The sequence below is a fragment of the Somniosus microcephalus genome, chromosome 20 (genome assembly GCF_052327205.1).
Source record: "Somniosus microcephalus isolate GS21.2 chromosome 20, FLI_Smic_1.0, whole genome shotgun sequence".
Lineage (NCBI taxonomy): Eukaryota > Metazoa > Chordata > Chondrichthyes > Squaliformes > Somniosidae > Somniosus > Somniosus microcephalus.
This window is the reverse complement of record NC_141006.1, coordinates 49,403,886-49,425,578: the sequence shown is the minus strand read 5'-3', so window position 1 is coordinate 49,425,578 and position 21,693 is coordinate 49,403,886. Positions and strand designations below refer to the sequence as shown.

Genomic DNA, 21,693 nt, shown 5'->3' with positions numbered 1-21,693 from the left:
GATAAAGATAATGCTCCTTGAACTGCTCCACTCTAGAATAGTTTATTAGCTACATAGATCAGATCAGATTATAAACAGCAATAGATGAAAATTTGGATCTAAAAATTCAGAAACTGGGAACCATCATATAAAAAGGATCGTGTACACTTTCAAATATTTTTTCACATTAGGCCATTTGTTACCAATAAACTTTTTTTTTGTTGCAAATTCCACTACAGGAAACTTTGGTTTATCCGGAGGTTCTATGTCCGGCATACTCGATCTAACGGCAAAAATCAGGAGCCGTTTTCTACAAGTTTTTTTAGTTCTCGTTGCTTTTTTTCCCCCCCAGTCAGGCACTGCAAGGTCTGTAGCTATAGCAACAGCTTCAGCTAGAGACACTTGCAGCTGCAGCCGACTGTTTTGAAGCTGTTAAGGGTTTGTTGATTCACACGGAGCTTTTCAGTTCCGTATGTTTCAACATTAACGCTGGTATGTCCGGCACTTCTGATGGTACGGCACCAGCTCGGTCCAGTCAGTGCCGGATATCAGAAAGTTTCCTGTATTATTTTCGTTCACAAGATGGCACCCACATTGGAGTTCAGCAATGGGAAATGTAGAAGTGGCATTGCTATGCTAGTGTGTTGTAAATAAGATAAAGGAAGTCATTTTTTTGTGAAGTAATGACTACCACGAATAAAGATTTTAAAAAACACCTTTCCCCCATCATTTCTCCTTTTTTAGGCTACTTAGGCATTAAAAATTAACTACGGGGACTGGATTAGTATACAGTCAATACATCTCTGGGATTTGGCTACTGAGATGGAATTAAAGTCTTCTCTCTCTGCAAGTTGTATGGGTTCTACGTGAATTGAGTTTTTGCGATCTCAACCCAGTCCCCAGTGAATCAAACTTCAAATAATTCAGTACCAATTAGCATACTCACTCAGAGGGGCTACAAGGATTGTTGGTGTGGGGAAATGGAAATATTAGATATGGGCTAGAGTTCTAACCAACCCTACTCTCTAATTTTCGTGAGACTTTTACTGTAGATACATCTGCAATTGAGAAGTCGTAAATAAGTGTGAAAATTACGGTTTCAATTTATGTCTGTTTTTTGAAATGCATTCTCTGGCTCCTCCTCAGTGTTGCCTTCCCTCATACACACCAGGCAATCTGTTTCCAAGACGTGGCCAATGCTGTTCTTGTATTGGCTGTTCAAAAAGTGCAAAGATTAATGCAAACTGATTCAGCCAGAATTCTCCTTCCTGCCTCTTTTAGGAGAAACATCTTGCCTGCACTCAGTACTTTCCCAGATGGCTTGGTTGAGATCAGCAACTTAACATGTTGAGAACTTGGGGACAACCTAGGCTTTACCATTTCATGGCATTGCACGTTAGCACAACTGCTGGAATGGCTAGGGAAAGTAAAAAACTTAAAACAGAGTAATTAGATTCCTCAGGAAGGGAGCTGGGCCACTCAATCTAGGAATTTGTCTTCCTTCACCCCCACCCCCCTTTCAATCAGCCTGAACCCAACTTGTAAATTAAAGACCGACCTTTTTTCAGGGAGCTTGCCCGATTGTAAAGCATAATTCACTATCATTTTGGCATTAATGAAGAAACAGGTGGCCAGGACAATATTAGATCACTTTGTCCATATGGCAAGAGTTATTCAAAATCAGATCAGATTGCAAACTATGCATTCAATTGGCAGGGCTTTCTCCTACAATAATTTCACACTGGTTTGTTAACATTATATCATGAGTATTTTTAGCATTCTACATCCAAGCTAGCACTGGACAGATAATTTCACAAGCTGAAAGGAAAACCCACCCGTCAACCAGAAAATCTGTGTTGAAGAAAGAAATTCAGCTCATCTAATAGACGTGTGTTCCCTAAAATGTTTGCATTTTACCACTGTATTTGCCTGAAGAATACCAATGCATTTTTTCCAAATTGAGTCAAGTAGTTGCCTCAGTGGTGAAGGCAAATAGGCAGAATAGAAAAATCACTTAAGGTAACATAATCCATCCTCAAAATAACTTTTTTATCCTTCACCTTAACATTTATTATGAACCGAGCTGAGGAGCCAAGTTTCTTTTTCAAACACAAAGCATACATACGACTGTTCAGCGATAGGGGCTAGTCAAGTTACCATTATTTAAACGTAATTTTGATTGCTCACAGGTTTGACTCACAGCCATGAAATTAGTACGGACGACACACTGAATAAATTGGACATCAAGCTATTTTAAGTTAACCAGGGCAATGAAGCAACGTCAGTTACTGTTCCACCTCATTGTGCAGAATTTGGCCCATCGAGCTCAGTAACTGCAATGTCCTTCAAGTAGTAGTTTGGCAATATGACTGAAGGATGCTGGCTATGTGACATTTGCTGCTTTTATACCATGAAGTGGATTCCACAGCCGAGCAGCAGACAACTATGCATACCACATCAGTGACCTGTATGAACGAGCAGACCACTGAATCCGCCATTGGCCGGAAAAGATGGCTGCTCTTTTCCTAGTACGTTTTTCATCAGAGGCACTATTTATTTTAAAACACTGTCACCAAATTTAAGGCTATTAGTGGCAGTCTGTAAAATAAAAGCTCAGCTGTACTCGGGAAAAGATAGCAAGTGGAAGCGAAGTTCTTCGCCACAGGAAGAAGGAGCTATTGGACAAGTCAACCAGGAGGATTTATAAAAGAATTTTCCACATTTCACAATTTGTTTCAGTGCTGATTTTTAAATTTAAAATCCAATGCAAGATATTTTGAAAATAAATTAGAACTGAAATTATTAAAATTGCACCTCAGTTTTGAAGAGTCAAGCACTTTTCAAAATTAACAATTTATAGCTTTCAGGCCTTGGATGGCAGATGAGGTTCTACAATACAGACTACAGGAAAAACTTGCTTTTCATGCCACAATATTTAAACATTAATGACCAAAGCAGCATCACTTTTTGACAAAAGTATTCCAATTTGGTCAAGGACAGATCTTAGGAAAGGTGCTCCTTTCAGTCCAGTATAACGTTAGTTTTACCCCCATTTGGTATGAATTGTTGCAGCTATTGGTCCAATACACTTTTATATATAGTATAAAATACTGATTTGCATGGAACATTTAGGCTTACAAGCACATCTTAAATGGCCAATGACAACACATTAGTATGCTCATTCAGTACTACAAAGCAATACATCAGAACAGGGAAGGAAAAGGCAAGATAGTGACTTAATGAATTAGCTGTCATTTAAGCAAGATGAAAATTATCCAGTATTATTTAATCAGGATAGATAGTGCATATATTTGTCAACTCTCAATTACAAAATCAATCCGATTGTTGCAAGTTATTGAGATAATGTATTGTAAACATTGTATGGAGACATTGTTATTTTTCTCTGGGGACGGATATGTCTTCCTTCCCTCCCATGGTGATGCAGCAACACGCCATGGATCATGGGTTGTGGCAGTGAAGCTAACTAGAAACTTTTGACTTTCAAACGGTCAAATCATGCCTTTCTTCATATTGATTTATAATCCTACAGTTTTCTTTTTTTATATAAAAGACACAACTTGAGTTGGAAACAAAAACTTGAACATACCTGTGTGCCAGACGTACTGAACCCATACATATGTACTGGCAGCAAAGAAAAGCCACTGCACTGGTATGAAGAGTAGGCATATTATATCTGATGTGAATGCTACACAAACAAAAAATACTGAAAAAGCCTGCAAGAAAAACAGAGCAAAAGGAATGCATTACAAGCTCAATCGTGCAGTCTTTCAAACTAATACAGTTGAGCTTCCTGAAGATCAATTCTAATTTCCTAGGGACAAAAAAATGTTAAGCATGATTTCATATCAAAGGAGATCATTACTGAGGCGGGTGGTAAAAAAGTACCTGCAATATAAAGTACTGTGGGTTTAAGAGGGCAGTATTCATTTCCCTCTTCCATTTTTCTATTCTTCTACAGTTGCAACCGTTAAATCATTTCCGGAACAGATTCTCTATGGAACATGGCAAAATGACATTTCATGGAATCAGACATGCTCTGTAGACATAAGGCAAGAGAATCTTCATAAAGCACTTTCACTAGACAAACTGCTGCTTTAAGTTAGACTGAGAATCTGGCAGCTTTAAAAAAAAACACACAAACAAAAATGCACTTTTTCTTGGGGATAGATGCACAAACGGTTTAGAAGGAAATAAGAGCTCAGCCGGATGTCAAACATAACAGCGGTGCAATAATCAGCAACATCTCCTTGTTGTCCTTTAATTAATTTAGACATCGACTTTCAAACTAAACATCTGAAATGGCTAGGCTGGAAGAACACAAAAGAGAACTGAAGGCACCTTAGCAGTAACACAATGAATAGGGTTGAGTTTACAATGAGTCCGTTTCATGTACACCCACCCTCAAGCTGTAGCAAAACAAGCATGCGAGTGAAGAGCCATTTATAAGACACTGTGGGGATGGCATTCAACCAATTTGTCCCTAAATGGGATTCATATGAATTGACATTATAGGAAGTGGATATTTATCTCAAGGGATGCCAATACATTTCCTTCATGCAATGCATCCTGAATAAGACTGCATCACTTCAGCCAGTTTACACCGTAAATTATACTTGTTTAGCCAAATGTTAGAAGTTTTCCATTTAACTTCACTATCTCTTCCTTGCAACTTTATATTGGACCAAGTCACTTGTATTACAAGGCCATTCTTAATTTAACCGCTACAATTCAGTAAGTTACATTTTTACTATATTTCTGATGAAATGAACCCACCACAGAAGCATTAGGAAACATGCCTTTTTTAGTCAGAGTTGTGATGACCACAGTTCCAGGATTAAAAAAGGTTTCAGAAAAGTTAAGCTTTAATCCCTTTCATGGCAGACTGTACTGGGAGGGAAGGATGGGGAAGGGGTCATACTCCCTTCATTCTAACTTGATGATTAAACAAGTTAATTCATAGCCTTACAGCAGATAAGTAGCCCTACTAAAAATTACATTAATCCCACTGAAGGTACCGGTTACCCCGCTGCAGCAAGAGTTCTGGCTCCAATAGCATAATCTAACTTGGGAGAAGGAGCAGAGCCAGAGAGCAAGGCAAGAAAGTGAGAAAGCAACAAGCTTCAGGAGATCCAGGAGTTTCCCCAAAATTTACAATAAGCCACAAAGGTGAAAATTGACAACTTTGCAGTCTCATTCAAAGAAGGATTAATCCAGTGGCTGCTTAAACATTTCCTTCAAAAGTCCAGCGCGGTCACAGCTGTACATAAACAAGTCTCCCCCCTCTCAAATTTCATACAGCCCAAGTCTTCAAGTAAACTTTGCAACCATTCGCCAATCCTGCTTACAGCAGTACTGTACCTGGAATCACTCCAGTAAAGCTAATCCTAGAGGAGATTCCCAGCACAGCTGCTAGACACCTCTACGCTGCTTAGAGTAGGTCAGTTCCAAAAGGCTGATCGATACCATGGACCTGACGCACAGGTTTAAGAATTCCCTGAACCAGACACATTAATTCATTGATGTCACTTGTGTTGCTATTGGTAAGTAAATGCAGACTACATATACAGTCCACCGCCACCAACCCCCCCCAACAAAAAAAACTGAACCCCTGCACCAGCCAACTATTCTGGCTAGAAAGTTAAGACACAGAAGTTCTGGATTCGGCAGCAAGATTAGCAGAAATATAGTATATAGAAAGTGCAATTAGCATGTGGCTGTTTTCTCAGCAAACCTCATGTACGTCACACCTCTATTTGTACATCAGATTTTAGAATACTAATAAAACACTGAACTAGAAATTCATCTCAAGCGGTGGCGCAAAACGGGCAGTGTCGGATCGCGCGGCCGTTATACACAGCGCTCGATATTCAGTTCCATTGAAAAAAGAATTGCATTTACATAGCACCTTTCACGACTACCGGACGCCCCAAAGCGCTTTACAGCCAATGAAGTACTTTTTGAAGTGTAGTCACTGTTGTAATGTGGGAAATTGACTGCAAAAGGATCTGAATATCAGGCGCTGCGTATAACCGGCGGCCGATCCGATCATGTCCATTTTGCGCCACTGCCCGAGACGAATTTCTAGGCCTTCAATCCTACATTGAAGTGCATTATTTCAGAATACTGTTTCACAGAACACTAGCGATTACGGACAGGGTGCGGGGATGTGGCACTATGCACGACTGCTCTTTCAAAAAGCCAGTACAGGCACGACGGGCGGAATGGCCTCCTTCTGTGCTGTAAGTTTCTATGACTCTAGATGTGGCATGCTAATTTCATCCACATAATTTACAAGTCGAAATCTAGTTATGTTGCCATTTTGTCCAGGACAGTGAAAAGGTTAGTGTTAAATTCTGTAATTACTTAATGTGAATGCGTAAGAGGAGCAAACAGGAATAAAAAGTGCACTCATAATAGCACAAGAGCGGCATAAAATCTGCACAAGTAGCATTGTCACAAGTACAGATTTGTGGCAAGGAGCACCTTTCATTGCAAACCAAATAATAACATACAGGGAGCCTTGTAGATTCCTCTATTTTAGGACCGGCTATTCAGAAGTCACTTTCTTAAAGCACACTGCTCACATAGTCCAGTTTTTGGATCCCTTCATGTCAGTTCTCTCACCACCTGGCACATGCCGAGTCGAGCTGCCTTTTCCTTCAGGACTTGACCAGCTCGGTCAGAACATTCCATGCCCCCGATTCCCTCAGTGCTTCCTCCAAGTGGTGTTCCACAAGGAGGAATAGTAACTCCTAAGCTGTGTTTGGGGTAGGGGCAGTACATGGTGATCAGGAGACTTCCTTGGCCTTGTCTGACCTGAAGCCTCGAGACTTCAATGGGTCTGAATTCATCTGTCCTCGTGCTAGTCGATAAATTACCAGATTTATTGAATTCAATTTCACAACTTGCCATGGTGGGATTTGAATTCTGGATCGATAATCTAGTACAACAACCACTGCACTGCCAAATCCATTGTTATAAAACTGAATGGCTTGCTAGGTCACTTAAGAAGGCATTAAAAGTCAACCACATATTGTGGGACTGGAGTCATGTGTTGGCTAGAGAGGGTAGGGTCTGCTTCAGTTGACCAATACCACTCTAGGATAAGTCAATTTCAATCAGTGGCTTGCCTAACAACAGGGAAAAAAATCCCGTACAAAAAAGGTGCAAACTTAATTCATATGTATAGAATGAAGCTATGCTGCAAACACAGAAAAAAAGGGACATTTGCCAACTTGGCTCAATTGGTAGCATTCTCACCGCTGGGTCAGTATTTTTAAATTTTGGGCACACAATCTAAGCTGACATTCCACCTCATTTCTGACAGTGTGGCATTTAGACAGATGTTGTCTTTCACATGAGACATCAGAGTCACTTTTGCTCATTGTCATGGTTCAAGAGGAGCATTAAATATCTCAGAAAAGCAGTCAGTATCATGGCCTCTACCAATACCATCAAGAATAGAGTCATTTCATGGCTCTTTGTGGTACACACAGGCTGCCACTTTTGCCTACATAACCACTACATTTCAAAAGTAACTCCTTGTGTGATGCACTGAGACCTTTTGACTTGATAAGGAGATATGCAAGTGCAAATAGATCAATTACAAGCATTAAAAAAAATTAAGGATTAAATTAATCCCTCTAATATCCTGATTTTCCCATTATAACATCCAACTCCATTTTGGACATCATGAACATTTTTGTCTCCACTTCCTGCTAGACAAATTAGTCCAAACATTTCTTCTTTTCAATACCCATTTTAAATTTACTCTACATTAATTTAAATTTAGGTTCTCTGGTTCTCCTTTTAAGTAATATTTTTGGTTCACATTACCTATCTACATATAGCAAGAGTACCCAAGCTTTTTGTTTTCATGGGCCACTTAAATGCACACTAAGAAGTTTGATGGCCACATAAAATTTAAACCAATTTTCTCAAGCTACGGATACTAACAGATCTTGGTGTTCTAATGTAGGATTTAAGCACCAATGAAGCTGAATATGCTCTTTGCAAATCTCCAGAAAAATGTTTAGTACATTGAGAAAAAGAAAGGAAGTATACCCAAAGTAGCAAGAATCTTAAGAATGGAGGAAGGAAGTTTTAGGGGTGTAAATACAAAGATCTGTGAAGCTCAGAGCTCAGGTAGAAAAGGTCATAAAAAAGCAAAATGGGATTCTGGGCACTGATATAAAAGCAAGGAAGTGATGTTTCATTTGTACAATACAATGGCAAAACCACAATTGGAATAACAAGTATTTATTGGCACCACATTATAAAGACACAAATGCCACAGAAAGGGTACAGCAAAGATAATTCTTGCAAATATCAGGAATGCCAGATTATAGTCATCAAGAAAGGCTCAAAAACTTGGGGCTTTTTCCATTGGAACAGAAAATGTTCAAGGGCGGGGGGCCGAAGGAACCTTTTCAAAATTATGTAACGTTTTGAAAAGGTAATTATTGAAAGAAAGCTTCCAAATCAGTAACAAGGAGGCACAGACAGCATTTATCAATAGAAGAATGAAGGGGAAGTTGGAAGATCTTTTCCCCCCCATACATTCTTAGGATATAGAATGCTCTTGCAAAAAATGGCTATTGAGGCAGAGATAGATAAAATGTAACTAGGTAGGTATTTGAAAACAATATAAAAGGATTATGGGGAAAAACCCGGAAATGGGATTAGAGTAGATCATTCCAGTTGATAAGCTAGCATCAGGTCAAATGCCCCTTTCTATAATTCTATGATGATGTACTGTTGCCCGTATTTTTGTGCCATCCGAAAATTTAACAAGCTTACATTTGGCTCCAATAGTCCATTAATGTATAATGCGAGTGGAGGAACATTTGGAGTCTGTTTTGCTGGTATACATATTTTATAGTTACCTTAGATTTGACTATAAAAATGCAAATACCAAACTATGAAGATTTCTGCTAAGTAGGGATTCTTCAAAAATCACCATTTATCTGAGAAAAAACTTGCCCCACTTTGTTAAGAAAAAAATGCACTCTGATTTAGAATCATAGTATGATACAGCACAGAAGGAGACCATTCAGCCCATTGTGCCTATGCTGGCTCTTTGGTAGAGCTATCCAATTAGTCCCACACCCCTACTCTTTCCCCATAGCCCTGCAAATCTTTCCTTTTCAATTCCCTTTTGAAAGTTATGATTGAATTTGCTTCTACCACCCTTTCAGGCAGTGCATTCCAGATCATAACTCGCTGCGTACATTTTTTCCCCCCTCATGTTGCCTCTGGTTCTTTTGCTAATTACCTTAAATCTGTGTCCTCTGGCTACCGACCCTTCTGCCACTGGAAACAGTTTCTCTTCGGCTACTCTCTCAAAACCCTTCAAGATTTTGAACACCTCTATGAAATCTCCCCTTAACCTGCTCTGCTCTAAGGAGAACAACCCCAGTTTCTCTAGTCTCTCCAAGTAACTGAAGTCCTTTGTCCCTGGTACCATTCTAGTAAATCTCCTCTGCACCATCTCTAAAAGCTTGAATCCTTCCTAAAGTGTGGTGCCCAGAATTGGCCACAATACTCCGGCTAGGGCCTAACCAGTGTTTTATGAAAGGTCTAGCATAACTTTCTTGCTTTTGTACTCTGCTTATATATATTTATAATAAAGCCAAGGATCCCAAATGCCTTTTTCACAGCCTTCTCAACTTGTCCTGTCACCTTCAAAGGACTTGTGTACATACACTTCCAGGACTCCCTGATCCTGCAACCCCTTTAAAATTGTACCATTTAAAACATAAAATAAAGGGCTCTGATCAGAGCTTCTAAATCAAGTACCATTTCCAGAGATTATTGTAGTGGTGGGTGTTACACATATCATAACAGACAGAACTGGTATATTTTAGAAACCATCAGAAGTCTCTAACCAACTTACCAGACCCTGGTATCTGAAGGAATCATAAACACTCCTGATGAAGAGCCAGAAAGGCCAAAGATATTCAAAGCGGAATTCGAGGACAAAATCTGCCAGCAACACCAGTGCCCACACAACAAGGAATTTAAGGTATAAGAAAGTGCTGCAATGGGAAAAAAAAAGTTAATTCAGACATTGAACTATAGTTTGCAGTCATTTGATTTTGTCATCAAGTACATAGAGCTTAGAAAGTTATCAGTTAATCAGACCATTTGATAAAATCACATAGAAATTACAACATGGAAACAATTAAGTCCAACCAGTCCATGTTGGTATTTATCATCCACATAAGCAGTCATCCTAATCCCATGAGCCTTCCTTGTTCCTATATCACTTTTCCTTCAACTACCTATCTAACCTATACTTAAATGTTGACAATGGTCTCTGCTTCAATAATCAACTCCGGTAGAGCAGAGTCTTTGTAAAAAAAAAAAAGTTTCTCCAGATCTCTGTCCTAAATTTATTACATTTAATCTTGTATCTATGTCCCTTTGTTCGAGACCACAATCACTGGAAACAGTCTATTTCTCTACTCTGTCCCCAATCTTCATAACTTTAAACATTATCAAATCACCCTGTAATTTCTTCTGTTGTAATAAAAAAAAACAAATATTCAAGTAATTCTTCATATTTGCATTTCCTCATACCAGGCAGCATCCTAGTGAATCTGTGCTGTACCATCTCTATTGCCTCAACCGCCTCCTTATAGTGTGGAACCCAAAATTGCACAGTACTTCAACTGTGGTCTTACTAAAATTTGATATAGATTTATCATTACATCTCAACTTTTATGTTCTATACCTCTTGCCATAAAACAGAATATTCCATTTTTTTTTTTTTTTTATATAAAACATCCATTACCACTGACCGTTATGTCCTTGTGTTTTGGGGCACCTTGTACTTTAGTTGACAAAAAATTAAAAAGGAACTTGTCAATAAACCAGTCAACATGTGCAGAACTGAGCTAACCAGCACGTATGAGCAGGGCTTCAGGTAAAAGTTGAAACAGGAACTCACTTTTCAAAAAGTCAGATAATTTGAAAGAATTACAATAAAGTTTAACATCTACTTATTTCAGCAGTTCTCCCCCTTGTTATTTTCCTGCCAATTTTCTGCCCCTCTCTTCCTCTCTCCGAGGCACAGATTCCTCAGTGGGTACCATTCAAAGGGCATTAAGCACCCTCCAGTACCTCGCCCTAGTAGTTATTTTTCATGTAAACAGCCTAGACAGCAAATCTCGGCAGGAATTCAACTGTGGCATGCATCACAACTGAACCCAACCTGGCCCTGACACAACGTCCACATGTTCATCCTTCAAGAAGGAATTGCTAAGAAAGGAAAAAACTGATTATATAAGCAATCAGGCAAAGGAACTCTGCTTGAATTTCCATTCCTTAATTCAGGGTTGCTGAGGGTAACCGTAGCATCCCAATTGCCGCTTCAGCTGAGATCAGTTAACCCAGCAGAGATCAGGTTTGCATCTGGGATCTTCCTACTTTGTACGGCTCACGTACTCATGGTCTTAACCAGCAGGGCCATGAGGGATTCATTTGGTTGTTTTTGTTGTTGAAATTTTTAGTTGACCCAGTGAGTCCTGATAACATAAAATGAGGAAACTGGCTGGGAGGATTTACTGACCCTGATGACACAAGGGAAGTGAAGTAACATGCATTAGAAATGGCAAGGTTAAATCCTTTTGCAGTATTGCTACAGCTATTAACTTCTCTCTCACACACTATCAAATTTGTTAACTCTCAGTTCCCTCAGATAATTTTAAAACATAACAAATGTGCAGAAAAACACAAAATAATCATGACCTCAATTGTTTCAGATAGTTTTTATTTTTAAACCGGATATCGAAACTCATTATTTACAGCAAAACATCTGGTTTTGGAAATCTCACATTTTACTCCTGAACTCCCATTTTAACAGCCCGGATTTTGCTGCGAGCGGCGAAGAAGCAGCTTTCGCCATTCACCTCGTGTACAGTTGCCCAGAGACTTTATGGGGGTTAGATTTCTAGCTTTTGGGTGTCTGATCCAATGCGGCACCCTCTACAGGGGAGCTGTGGCGTCAGTGAGCAAATCAAGCTGCAGGGAGGCTCTTCAACCAATCAGATTGAAGAATCCTCACAAACACACAGACTGCAAAGCAAGAAGTAAAAAAAACAGGAAATATAAATTACATTTAAATCATTGTAACAGGAAGTGAAATAAAGATCAGACTTACACATGGGATTAAGGGAGAGAAACGAGAAAAAAACAAAAATATTTTTTAAAAATCTGCAACATTAATTTCCTTCTAGGGGAATGAGACTCCACACTTGTAAAATTAATTTTTCAAGGCCAGAGAGGTTGTTCAGCAGTAATGATCACTTATTACGCCATTCAAAACTCAGTTACTCCTGACTGCACAAGCCCTAACTTTTTCATCTGTGTTTAGTGCGAGAATAGTGGGTAATTAGCCTAAATTCACATCATTACAGTGATCTCTGTGCAGATTCCATCGGCAAAGACTGCAACAGCGCAGCCTGCGGAGGAGCAGGGTATCACGGACAGCAATTTCGGGATTTCTACGCTGAACTGCTCATGAGCGGAGGCCAGAAGTTTCCGTCAATTTTGCCCTCCAATAATGGCGAGGGTGGACAGCCTTGTTGTCATTAGAAATCCAGGTCACACAGCATGTGCATGCATGTTACTGAACATGCACTGAGTCAACTAACACGTGCATGGATGGAACTGAAGAAACCTGCATTTGATCAATCAAAACCAGTTCTACAAAAGCGGGGACGCTACGGTGATTAAAAAAAACAAACATGTATCTCTAGTTTTGTAGCTATTTCAATATAACCAAAATGGGGTGGTGTTCCCTTTGTATAAAATACTGTGTTCTAGTTTTATTTTTATGACTCTGATGCATCTAAATATTAAACCAGTCATCTCACCAATCAATATCCAAAACCAAAACGTACTTAAGTGTTTATAGCTGCTGTATAAGTAAAACAACTAATAGTAAAATTGCCTTGGTACAGCAAACTCAGTGTCTGCACTACTTCCACTGTGAGCATGTATAGTTTACACGTAGCTATGAAAATAGTTTGAAGACTTAGGATCATTTACTAGAGAAGCACCTGAAAAGTTAGCAAACAACGCTGGAATAATACGATTACAGAACTGGTCTCTTGCAGCCTGAATCACAAATCCATAAGATTGTTGGAGGAAGACAGGAAGATATACACACTGTTGCAATCAGGAAAGAAGTTGCATTTTCCTGCAACATGTGTAGAGATCAGCTTCCTACAACCCAAAACCACATTTAGAAAGAAGTTTATATTGCAGTGAATATATACAGAATAGACTCCCATCAAAAAGAAGTCAATACTGTTTTGATCAACTGCTTTAAAAAGGTGGATGAATAGCTGGTAAAGCAATGGGTAGCAGGTTATAAATCCCGACATGGATAATAAAGTAACATTTTACAGAACACGACTCCAGTCCTGTTGGGGTCAGTAAAACCTTGGCTGTGAATAGAATTAATTAGAGCAGTTAGTCATGTTAGATCAATATCCTGGATTTTCCTTTGATTTCATCCAGTATTCAAGGGAAAATGTCATTTTATCTGAAGTTAACCATAGCCATTCATGTCCATTAGTAGAGAAATAAATTAGGGAGAAGCCATACCAGTCCCAATTGTGCATGGTTTGTTGGCAACAGCAGGCTTAATGAGCCAAACTGATTTTTTTTGTTCCATATTTTAAGTTACACATAAAGCAAAAAAGAACAGAACCTTCACTAACTTGATACTGAAGTACATGACTCCATTTCAAGCTCAGACAGCTTTTTACAAAGGGGAACTCGAGGCCTTCCATACTTTCAATTAATTTAATGCAAATCTAGAAGGTCAGTTAGGAAAGTGTGTAGATTGTTTGGAAACAGCATAGACTTTTTCTGTCTTCTTAAAATTTGCATGAAATTCCTAAGAAGTTTGTACAACAGCTGAAGCATTTGAGCTTAGAATTTTACAGCACAGAAACCGGCCATTCGGCCTGTGTTTATGCTCCACACAAGCCTCTTTCGACCTCACCTCTTTTCACCCTATCAACATATCAGTGATTCGCGTGCACTGCAGCTGCAGGGAATTAAGGTTTTGTTCACATCATAAGATCAGTTTGACAAATCATAAAAAGTTAATTGGATCTTCAGGCTGCTGCTTTTAGCCAACCACAGGCTAAAGTAAATGGTCAGTGCTTCTGTAATTCTGTCAATACAACAAAGCCTGCGTTCCCATGGAGATTTTCAACTCTGCCAATGTTATTGGCTTAAAGGCCACAAAACCGGAATTCCAGTAAAAACTAATGCAAACACATTTAGCATTACTTGGTGGAATTGAAATCCAATTAAAAGCTCTGCTCTATTTTCTACTTAATGTAAATGCAATCATTTCACTGTTCAATGTTTTTTGGGGCACAAAACTGTCACCAGTAATAAGCTCAACTAACTAGCAATAATAAGACTTAAGGGTCGGATCTTGCATTAATTACATTCACGTTTTCTACAGTGACAAGATAGTAGCTTACTACGCAACTACTGTACTAGAATTGATGCAGTACTTTTCTGGGCACTAAACTTGCCACTTACATTAGGCTTTGTGGAACAAACTAATTTTTATTTGGCTAATAAACTGCCAATATTGCATCACTGTGTTGAATAGGCTAGCTAATGAAACCAAGTTTAAAAATTTTTAAATTGGATAATTTTATTAAATGAAATTTACTAAAACTCATGATTTGCAGAAGGTTAATTTCAGTAAGATGTATTCAAAAATATAAGTGCCAAAGAGCAATTAATGGGTTACCACAGCTGGCAAACTAAATACTGCACATAACATTAGAAAAACCCGATCTGCATTTGTCATCTTTGCTCCCCCGACACACTTAAAAGATTTAATGGAGAAATTAAACCTCATTATTTTAGCTTGATTTACATAGAAGGCTTATTACCAATTTGGTGGTCTGCAGGAAAGATCACTTTACAGCTGAATAAGGGTTCAAAGCCATAAGAGAAGAAATCATCCTGGTTTTAAATTCACTAATAGCACTGGTAGAACATTGGTGAATACTATGGAGTATTTACAAGGCATAGTGAAAACCTGCTGTTCGTGGAACTTTGCTATGCTCACACTGGCTGCTGCATATACCTACGTAATAGCAATGCCTGAACTTTAAAAGTGGTCCTTTAGGTTGTAAAGCACTTTCGGATGTCATGTGGATATGAAAAGGAACTATATAAATGCAAATTCTTTCTTTAAGCAGAAAATTCTAAATTACATTGGTCAAAGTGACAGAAACAATTAAATGCTAGTTCAGTCAGGAAAATGAGTTTGAGGTCTGAAGACGTTCTCACTTTTGGAATCACAGTTTCAACGGTATGAATTGAATTTTATAGTTAACAGGATTGAATAATACATAATACAAGCATACTAGATTGAAGAATAGATCACCCAAGATGACCAGATTTCTATTAGGTCAATCATTTCACCACTAAAACCAATGCCCAACTACTTTTTGTAATCATTAAAATAATCAACCACTGGGAGTTGCCCTGGGTTTAGCAGCTGCCACGATATTGAGCAAGACACTAAGCAGGATTACCAGCATGGTTACAAGCAAGTTTCAGCTCGTTTAAGTTACACTTTTCAGCCAATTGCCAGCTAAAGATTAATTATGCACATCAGTGCGAGATTCCTTACAACAAAGTCAACAGCTGGAAGTTGAAGACCACATCAAACTGAATACTGTAGCACAAGAATACCAGATGATCAACAATTAGAGCTTTAAACTACAACAGACAAGGAAAGCTCTATTTTACAAAACACGTGGCAAAGTAAACAAATGGCATAAGCCAGTGTTTTCACATATGCAGCATATACAGATAACCAATATTATGCAACACAGTTCAGAACATCCTTTCTGCCAGTTACTTGAATAATGTAATTGGTCAAGAAAAATGAAATGCACAAGTTTATTCTGACCCAGAGCAGAACATATTTATTTCATCAAAGAGCAAAGATGAGGTTGTAGTTCATTAAATCAATAGAACAAAAGCCAGTTCAACTCTTGTTCTTTGGAAGTAAAGCAGTAACTAACCATGCACTTCCCATCTATGGAACAGCCAAACTGAAATCTATTTTCAGTTTTGCAATGCTCCCACATAACTATTTTACAGAGACGGGTTTATAAACTTAATTCACCACTACCAAGGTAGTGAGTTTTATTGAAGCACTGTGTAACAGGATGTAATCATATCATAAATAAGAAATGAACTTGCAGCCAGTTACCAGGCCACAAGGTGAACACCACAACTCATCCTCCCCCCACCCATGAATTAAAATTCATTTAATATACTTGAGCAAAGTCACAGCCATTGGTCTCTTCCCGAAACCTGAAAAAGCTGTTCTCCCGCCGTTCCCCACATAATCACTTGACCTTTCTGTAAATAGAGCTTTCCCAATCTGCACGTTTTACTTTTCCAATTTCCCCCCTCCAGCCTCCAGAGTTGTTAACTCATGCTGGGCTATAGCTCCGTGGACAACCAAGATGGTCTAAGAGTCTTTGTGAACCTAGGCGGACTATTCATCAGTGAGGTGCACTACAATCACTCTCAATCCACTCATTCATCCAAGTGTCGACACTTCAGCAAAGTGTCAGTGGGTAGCAATTAAGAGCACTGCATGACTTTTCTTCTCCCTAGTTCAGAGACACTGAGCAGAACTGAAGTGCTCCCACCAATGTCCCAGAGACAAGGGACCATGAGACTTTTTTTTTAAATCCATTTGACCAAGTACATACGTGATAAATTTACCCAAGAGATCAACAGGGTAGCTGAATTTTTTTTTAAATAGAAACGGATTTTTTTTAAAATTTGTATTGTACTTATTTATGGATGCAAATTACTTGCTGACAACTTACTTGGCTGGGACATTTTTTCTAGAAAAAAGGCAGCAGTGCATTTCGTAGAAGTGAAGAGATCATTTTAAAGAAACTAACTAATGCGCGATAAGCAAAATATTTACACCAATCTTAAAATGCAAATGTTCCATGTAAAGATTTGTTCTGCAAAGCACACATACACACTCCCAAGCTTTGCAGGAAAAAAATGTCCACATTACTTATAAATTAGCAATGATACATCTACGTTGTCATCAATGATCTTCCGGTTCCATTTATGGGGTTTCTTTGATTGGACAGCGATCAGGAGCGGAAACCGTGACCAATTTCTTCCCCTCCCTGACATAGGGGTGCTGAGGCCAATTTACCACTGCTGAGAACAGCTAACTTAGCACAAATTGAGGACCTTCCTGGTCTTGGTGTCCCAGTTGCTCACGCTTTAACCAACTGTGGTATCAGGGGGTCTCAAAGAAACAGTTTGCCATTATAAGCACTGCAGATCAAATTTTGTGCGCGTTCAAAAGTCAGTGGCCCCCAGCATGACTTCCCTTTACCACTATAAATGGCAGCAGTGGTGAAAGTGTTAACTTAGTCAAAAAAACATGCCCACGCCCAGCCTGAACATCCCAAACCCTCTGCTTTTCCCTAGACTTGCAGCGAGGATACCACTTAGTAGGACTATGGATTTTATGTTAACTGGTTATCTCAAGTCCAGTAGCTGAGACATACACAACTTCAAAAAGAAGTGGTGCTAATTTTGTTACAATCAAGACACAAGTTTCATAAAACACTGGAAAGAAAAACTCATCTGATCAGAGTATCAAAATAATAATAATAATAATAATAAAACTTTATTGTCATTGCACAAGTACATGAACAACGAAATGTGATCTTGCAAGCTCCCATGACTGGGAGAAGCAAAGCCGCTGCGTCGGTGCGCGCCGCCATTCCATTTCCACCATTCCTCCTGTCCGACAATCTTCAGCCCAACGCCCGGGCCTGCTCACCAGCCGCTCCTCCAGGGCTCCTTCCGTGACCTTCTCACCAACCGCCCCTCCTCGGGGCTCCTTCCGTGACCTTCTGCACCTGGTCTTCCCTGATGGTCACCCCTCCAGGTACTAACCAGGCCTGGCCCTGCTTAGCTTCCAAGCCTTGCCAGTGACCCTGTCCCTAGTCCCAGGAAAAGGAAGTCACATCTAGAACTCAGTTTCTAACTCACCGCCTACAGTTGTACTCGCTAAGCTACTTGGTCATACCTACTGCATGCACTTCAGTTCCAAGGGTAAACCACCCAATGGCAATTGGAATCAGTGCCCTTGTGTCAGCATCACAATGTCACCAGGTATGAAGAATTGGATTACACGGAGGAACTGTAGAAGACATGTACGATAGCAAAATACTGCAGATGCTGGAAATCCGAAATAACAACAGAAAATGCTGGAAAAACTCTGGTCAGGCAACATCCGTGGAGAGAAATTTGAGTTGACGTTTCGGGTGAACCCTTTTTCAAAACTGGAAAGGAAATAAAATAGATCGAAGGCAGGGCTGCGATCGAACAAAAGAAGTAAAAGAGACATTAAAAGGTATTTAAAACCAGACGAGATGGTAATAGGCCAGTGGAGACAAAAGACAGCTGAGATTAGGTGTGAAGTGTACTGGCAGGATAAGAGACAGCTGCCAGGTGGGAAGAGAGGAAAAAAGGAGGACCCAAAACAAAGGGGTGGAAAAAAAAGTAAAAAAGTAATAGGGGCCGAGGTTATGATCTGAAATTGTTGAATTCGATATGGAGTCCAGAAGGCTGCAAAGTGCCTAATCGGAAGATGAGGTGCTGTTCCTCGAGTTTACGTTGAGCTTCCGTGGAACAATGCAAGAGGCCAAGGACGGTGAGGTCTGAGTGGGAATGGAGCGGGGAATTAAAATGACAGGCGACCGGAAGCTCGGGGTCACCCTTACGGACTAAACGGAGGTGTTCCGCAAAGCGGTCACCCAATCTGCGTTTGGTCTCCCCAATGTAGAGGAGACCGCATCGTGAGCAGCGAATACAGTATACTAGATTGCAAGGAGTACAAGTAAATCGCTGTTTCACCTGGAAGGGGTGTTTGGGGCCCTGGACAGTGGGAAGGTATAGGGGCAGGTGTTACATCTCCTGCGCTTGCACGGGAAGGTGCCAGGCGAAGGGGAAGGGCTGTTGGGGGTGATAGAGTGGACTAGGGTGTCTCGGAGGGAGCGGTCCCCACGGAATGCTGAAAGGGGAGGGGAGGGGAAGATGCGTTTGGTGGTGGGATCACTTTGAAGGTAACAGAAATGGCAGAGGATGATCCGTTGAATGTGGAGGCTGGTGGGGTGAAAGGTGAGGACAAGGGGAACCCTATCGTGGTTCCGGGAGGGAGAGGCAGGGGTGAGGGCAGAAGTGCGGGAGATAGAACGGACACAGTCGAGGGCCGTGTCAACCACGGTAGAGGGGAATCATCGGTTGCGGAAAAAGGAAGACATGTCGGAAGCACTGGTGTGGAAGGTGGCATCGTCGGGGCAGAGACGGAGAAACTGGGAGAATGGAATGGAGTACTTGATTGCAGAAAATTGTGAAATAATTTTGTCTGCACACGAGTGCACTTGCACCTGGGGCAGGCAGCCTTTAATGGAGATAAGTGACTTTTTTTCAACACCTGGGTTCAGAGACAGGTTCAGTATTTCAAATTATGTATCTTAACCCTGCAAACCGTGTTCTTTGAGAATTACAATATTTCTGCACCTAAATCAGCTTTCCGAAGACTAGTAAATTGCAATAAGAGTAAATGTCTCATTGCACCATACAATTACTTTATAATATTCATGTAGAAAAATGTACTTTGGAAAGCTCAAAAATTATATTTAACGTTATAGAGACACATGGTCTAGTTTACATAATGTACTTCCTGTTGCAACCATAAACTTTTAAAATCATTGAAAGTTTCAGACGTTTACAATATTTCATTGCCACTGTACTGGTATAATATGCCTCCATGTATCTAGCTTTGGTATAGAAACCTTGGGCTGGATTTTGCGACCCCTGCGGGTGCGTACGAGCCCATACGGACTGTGCAAGTGCCGGTTTCAGGCCTGCGAAGCGCATGCACTGAAAACCGGCACTTGCGATCTGTCAAGAATTCTCTTGACAGATCATCCGCATGTACAAGGAAAGTACCTCTGCGGGTGGAGAGTTGCGCTTTTTAAAAACATAGAAAAATAGGAGCAGGAGTAGAGCATTTGGCCCTTCGAGCCTGCTCCGCCAATCAATACGATCATGGCTGATCCTCTATCTCAATACCATATTCCCGCTCTTTCCGCATACCCCTTGATGCCATTTGTGTCTTGAAATCTATCTATCTCCTTCTTAAATATATTCAGTGACTTGGCCTTCACAGCCTTCTGTGGTAGAGAATTCCACAGGTTCACCACCCTCTGAGTGAAGAGATTTCTCCTCACCGCAGTCCTAAATGTCCTACCCCGTATCCTGAGACTGTGACCCCTCGTTCTAGGACCCCCAGCCATGGGAAACATCCTCCCTGCATCCAGTCTGTCTAGCCCTGTCAGAATTTTATACGTTTCAATGAGATTCCCCTGCAGACTAGGTAAGGAGACCAAAACTACTCACAGTACTCCAGGTGTGTTCTCACCAAGGCCCTGTATAACTGTAGCAAGACATCCTTGCTCCTGTACTCAAATCCTCTTGCAATGAAGGCCAAACATACCTGTTTTGCACAACTTCCGCCTGCTGAATGACTGTCAAATTCTTACGCCTGGTAAAAAGGTAAGTTTATTTTTAGCGCCGTAAAAACATGTAAAATATATAATTAATTTTTTTTTTAATGTTTTAATGTGTTTTTAAATGTGATTCCATTCATACTTTTGACAATTGTGTGTACAGAACCAGCAAAAGTATGAAGGGGGATTCCCTTCATTCATTGGTTCGCCTGGCCCACGTGGTCCCGGGGCGCTTGCGAACCGCATGCGCCCCTGGGATACGTGGGCCTCTGTGCATTTCGAAGCGGAGAGGCCCAGGATCGCAAGCCATGGGATTTACGGAACCAGCAGGTAGGTTCGTAGATTTTTCCCGATCGGAGGCATCTGCCCACAGGAAGCCTCCGATCGGAAATTCAGGGCCCTTAAATTTTAACTTTACGGTGCCACAGTATTTGTAAAATAGGTTTTCCAAAATTTTCAAAAAAGGATTCGGGTTAGAAACCACAATCAATCTTAACATATAAATCTATGAGTCAAGACGACTCAGCAGCTTCCCTATGTATTGAACTTGCAACATCTTGGGAGGATGCTGTAACAGTCATACTGAGAAATTAATGGTTGGCATACAATCAGGAGGATGTCTAAAAATTTGCAGATGTTGCTCATTTTTTCCATTTGGCACTTTTAAACTCTTTCCAGGCATGTTGATGCAAGAAATAAATGCAAGCATGTTGCAACCTGTTCATGCTAGAGGGGCCAAGTTATTACTCTCTCCACCGACTCCCCACCCTCACCCCAATTCCTTAAAAAGGGAAAGTGAAACAAATGACAGATTAAGTACACTACACAGACAGTACAAATAACAAAAGCACTGCAAATGTTGGCAATCTGAATGAAAAATAGAAAATTGTGAAATGCACAGCAGCTCCATTAGCACCTGAAAGGCAGGTTAACATTATGGATGTAAACCCTTCATCAGAACTAGAAACTGGATGTTAAGCAAGTCCCTTTATAGGATTGGTTTGTTCAGTCTTGTAAACTAGCCTGTTTATTTTCCAATTTCAACCAACAGTCGACAATACATTTAAAA

The 21,693-nt window shown here is 40.2% G+C and overlaps 1 protein-coding gene across 5 annotated transcripts in view; it reads right to left on the bottom strand.

Annotated features, from left to right (window-relative positions):
• The window catches only part of maco1b (macoilin 1b), an 86,357-nt gene that overhangs the window by 41,791 nt on the left and 22,873 nt on the right, over nt 1-21,693 (bottom strand). For 2 of the 5 annotated variants that reach the window (XM_085962649.1, XM_085962650.1), the window contains exons 3-4: nt 9,896-10,037; nt 3,587-3,713 (exon numbers count right to left, since the gene is read on the bottom strand). In XM_085962649.1, coding sequence (XP_085818775.1) covers nt 3,587-3,713; nt 9,896-10,037 — 269 coding nt within the window. Of the gene's footprint in view, nt 1-3,586; nt 3,714-3,885; nt 3,993-9,895; nt 10,038-11,837; nt 12,079-21,693 lie in introns of those variants that run through there. The other 3 variants (XM_085962651.1, XM_085962652.1, XM_085962653.1) reach the window with 3 other exon arrangements.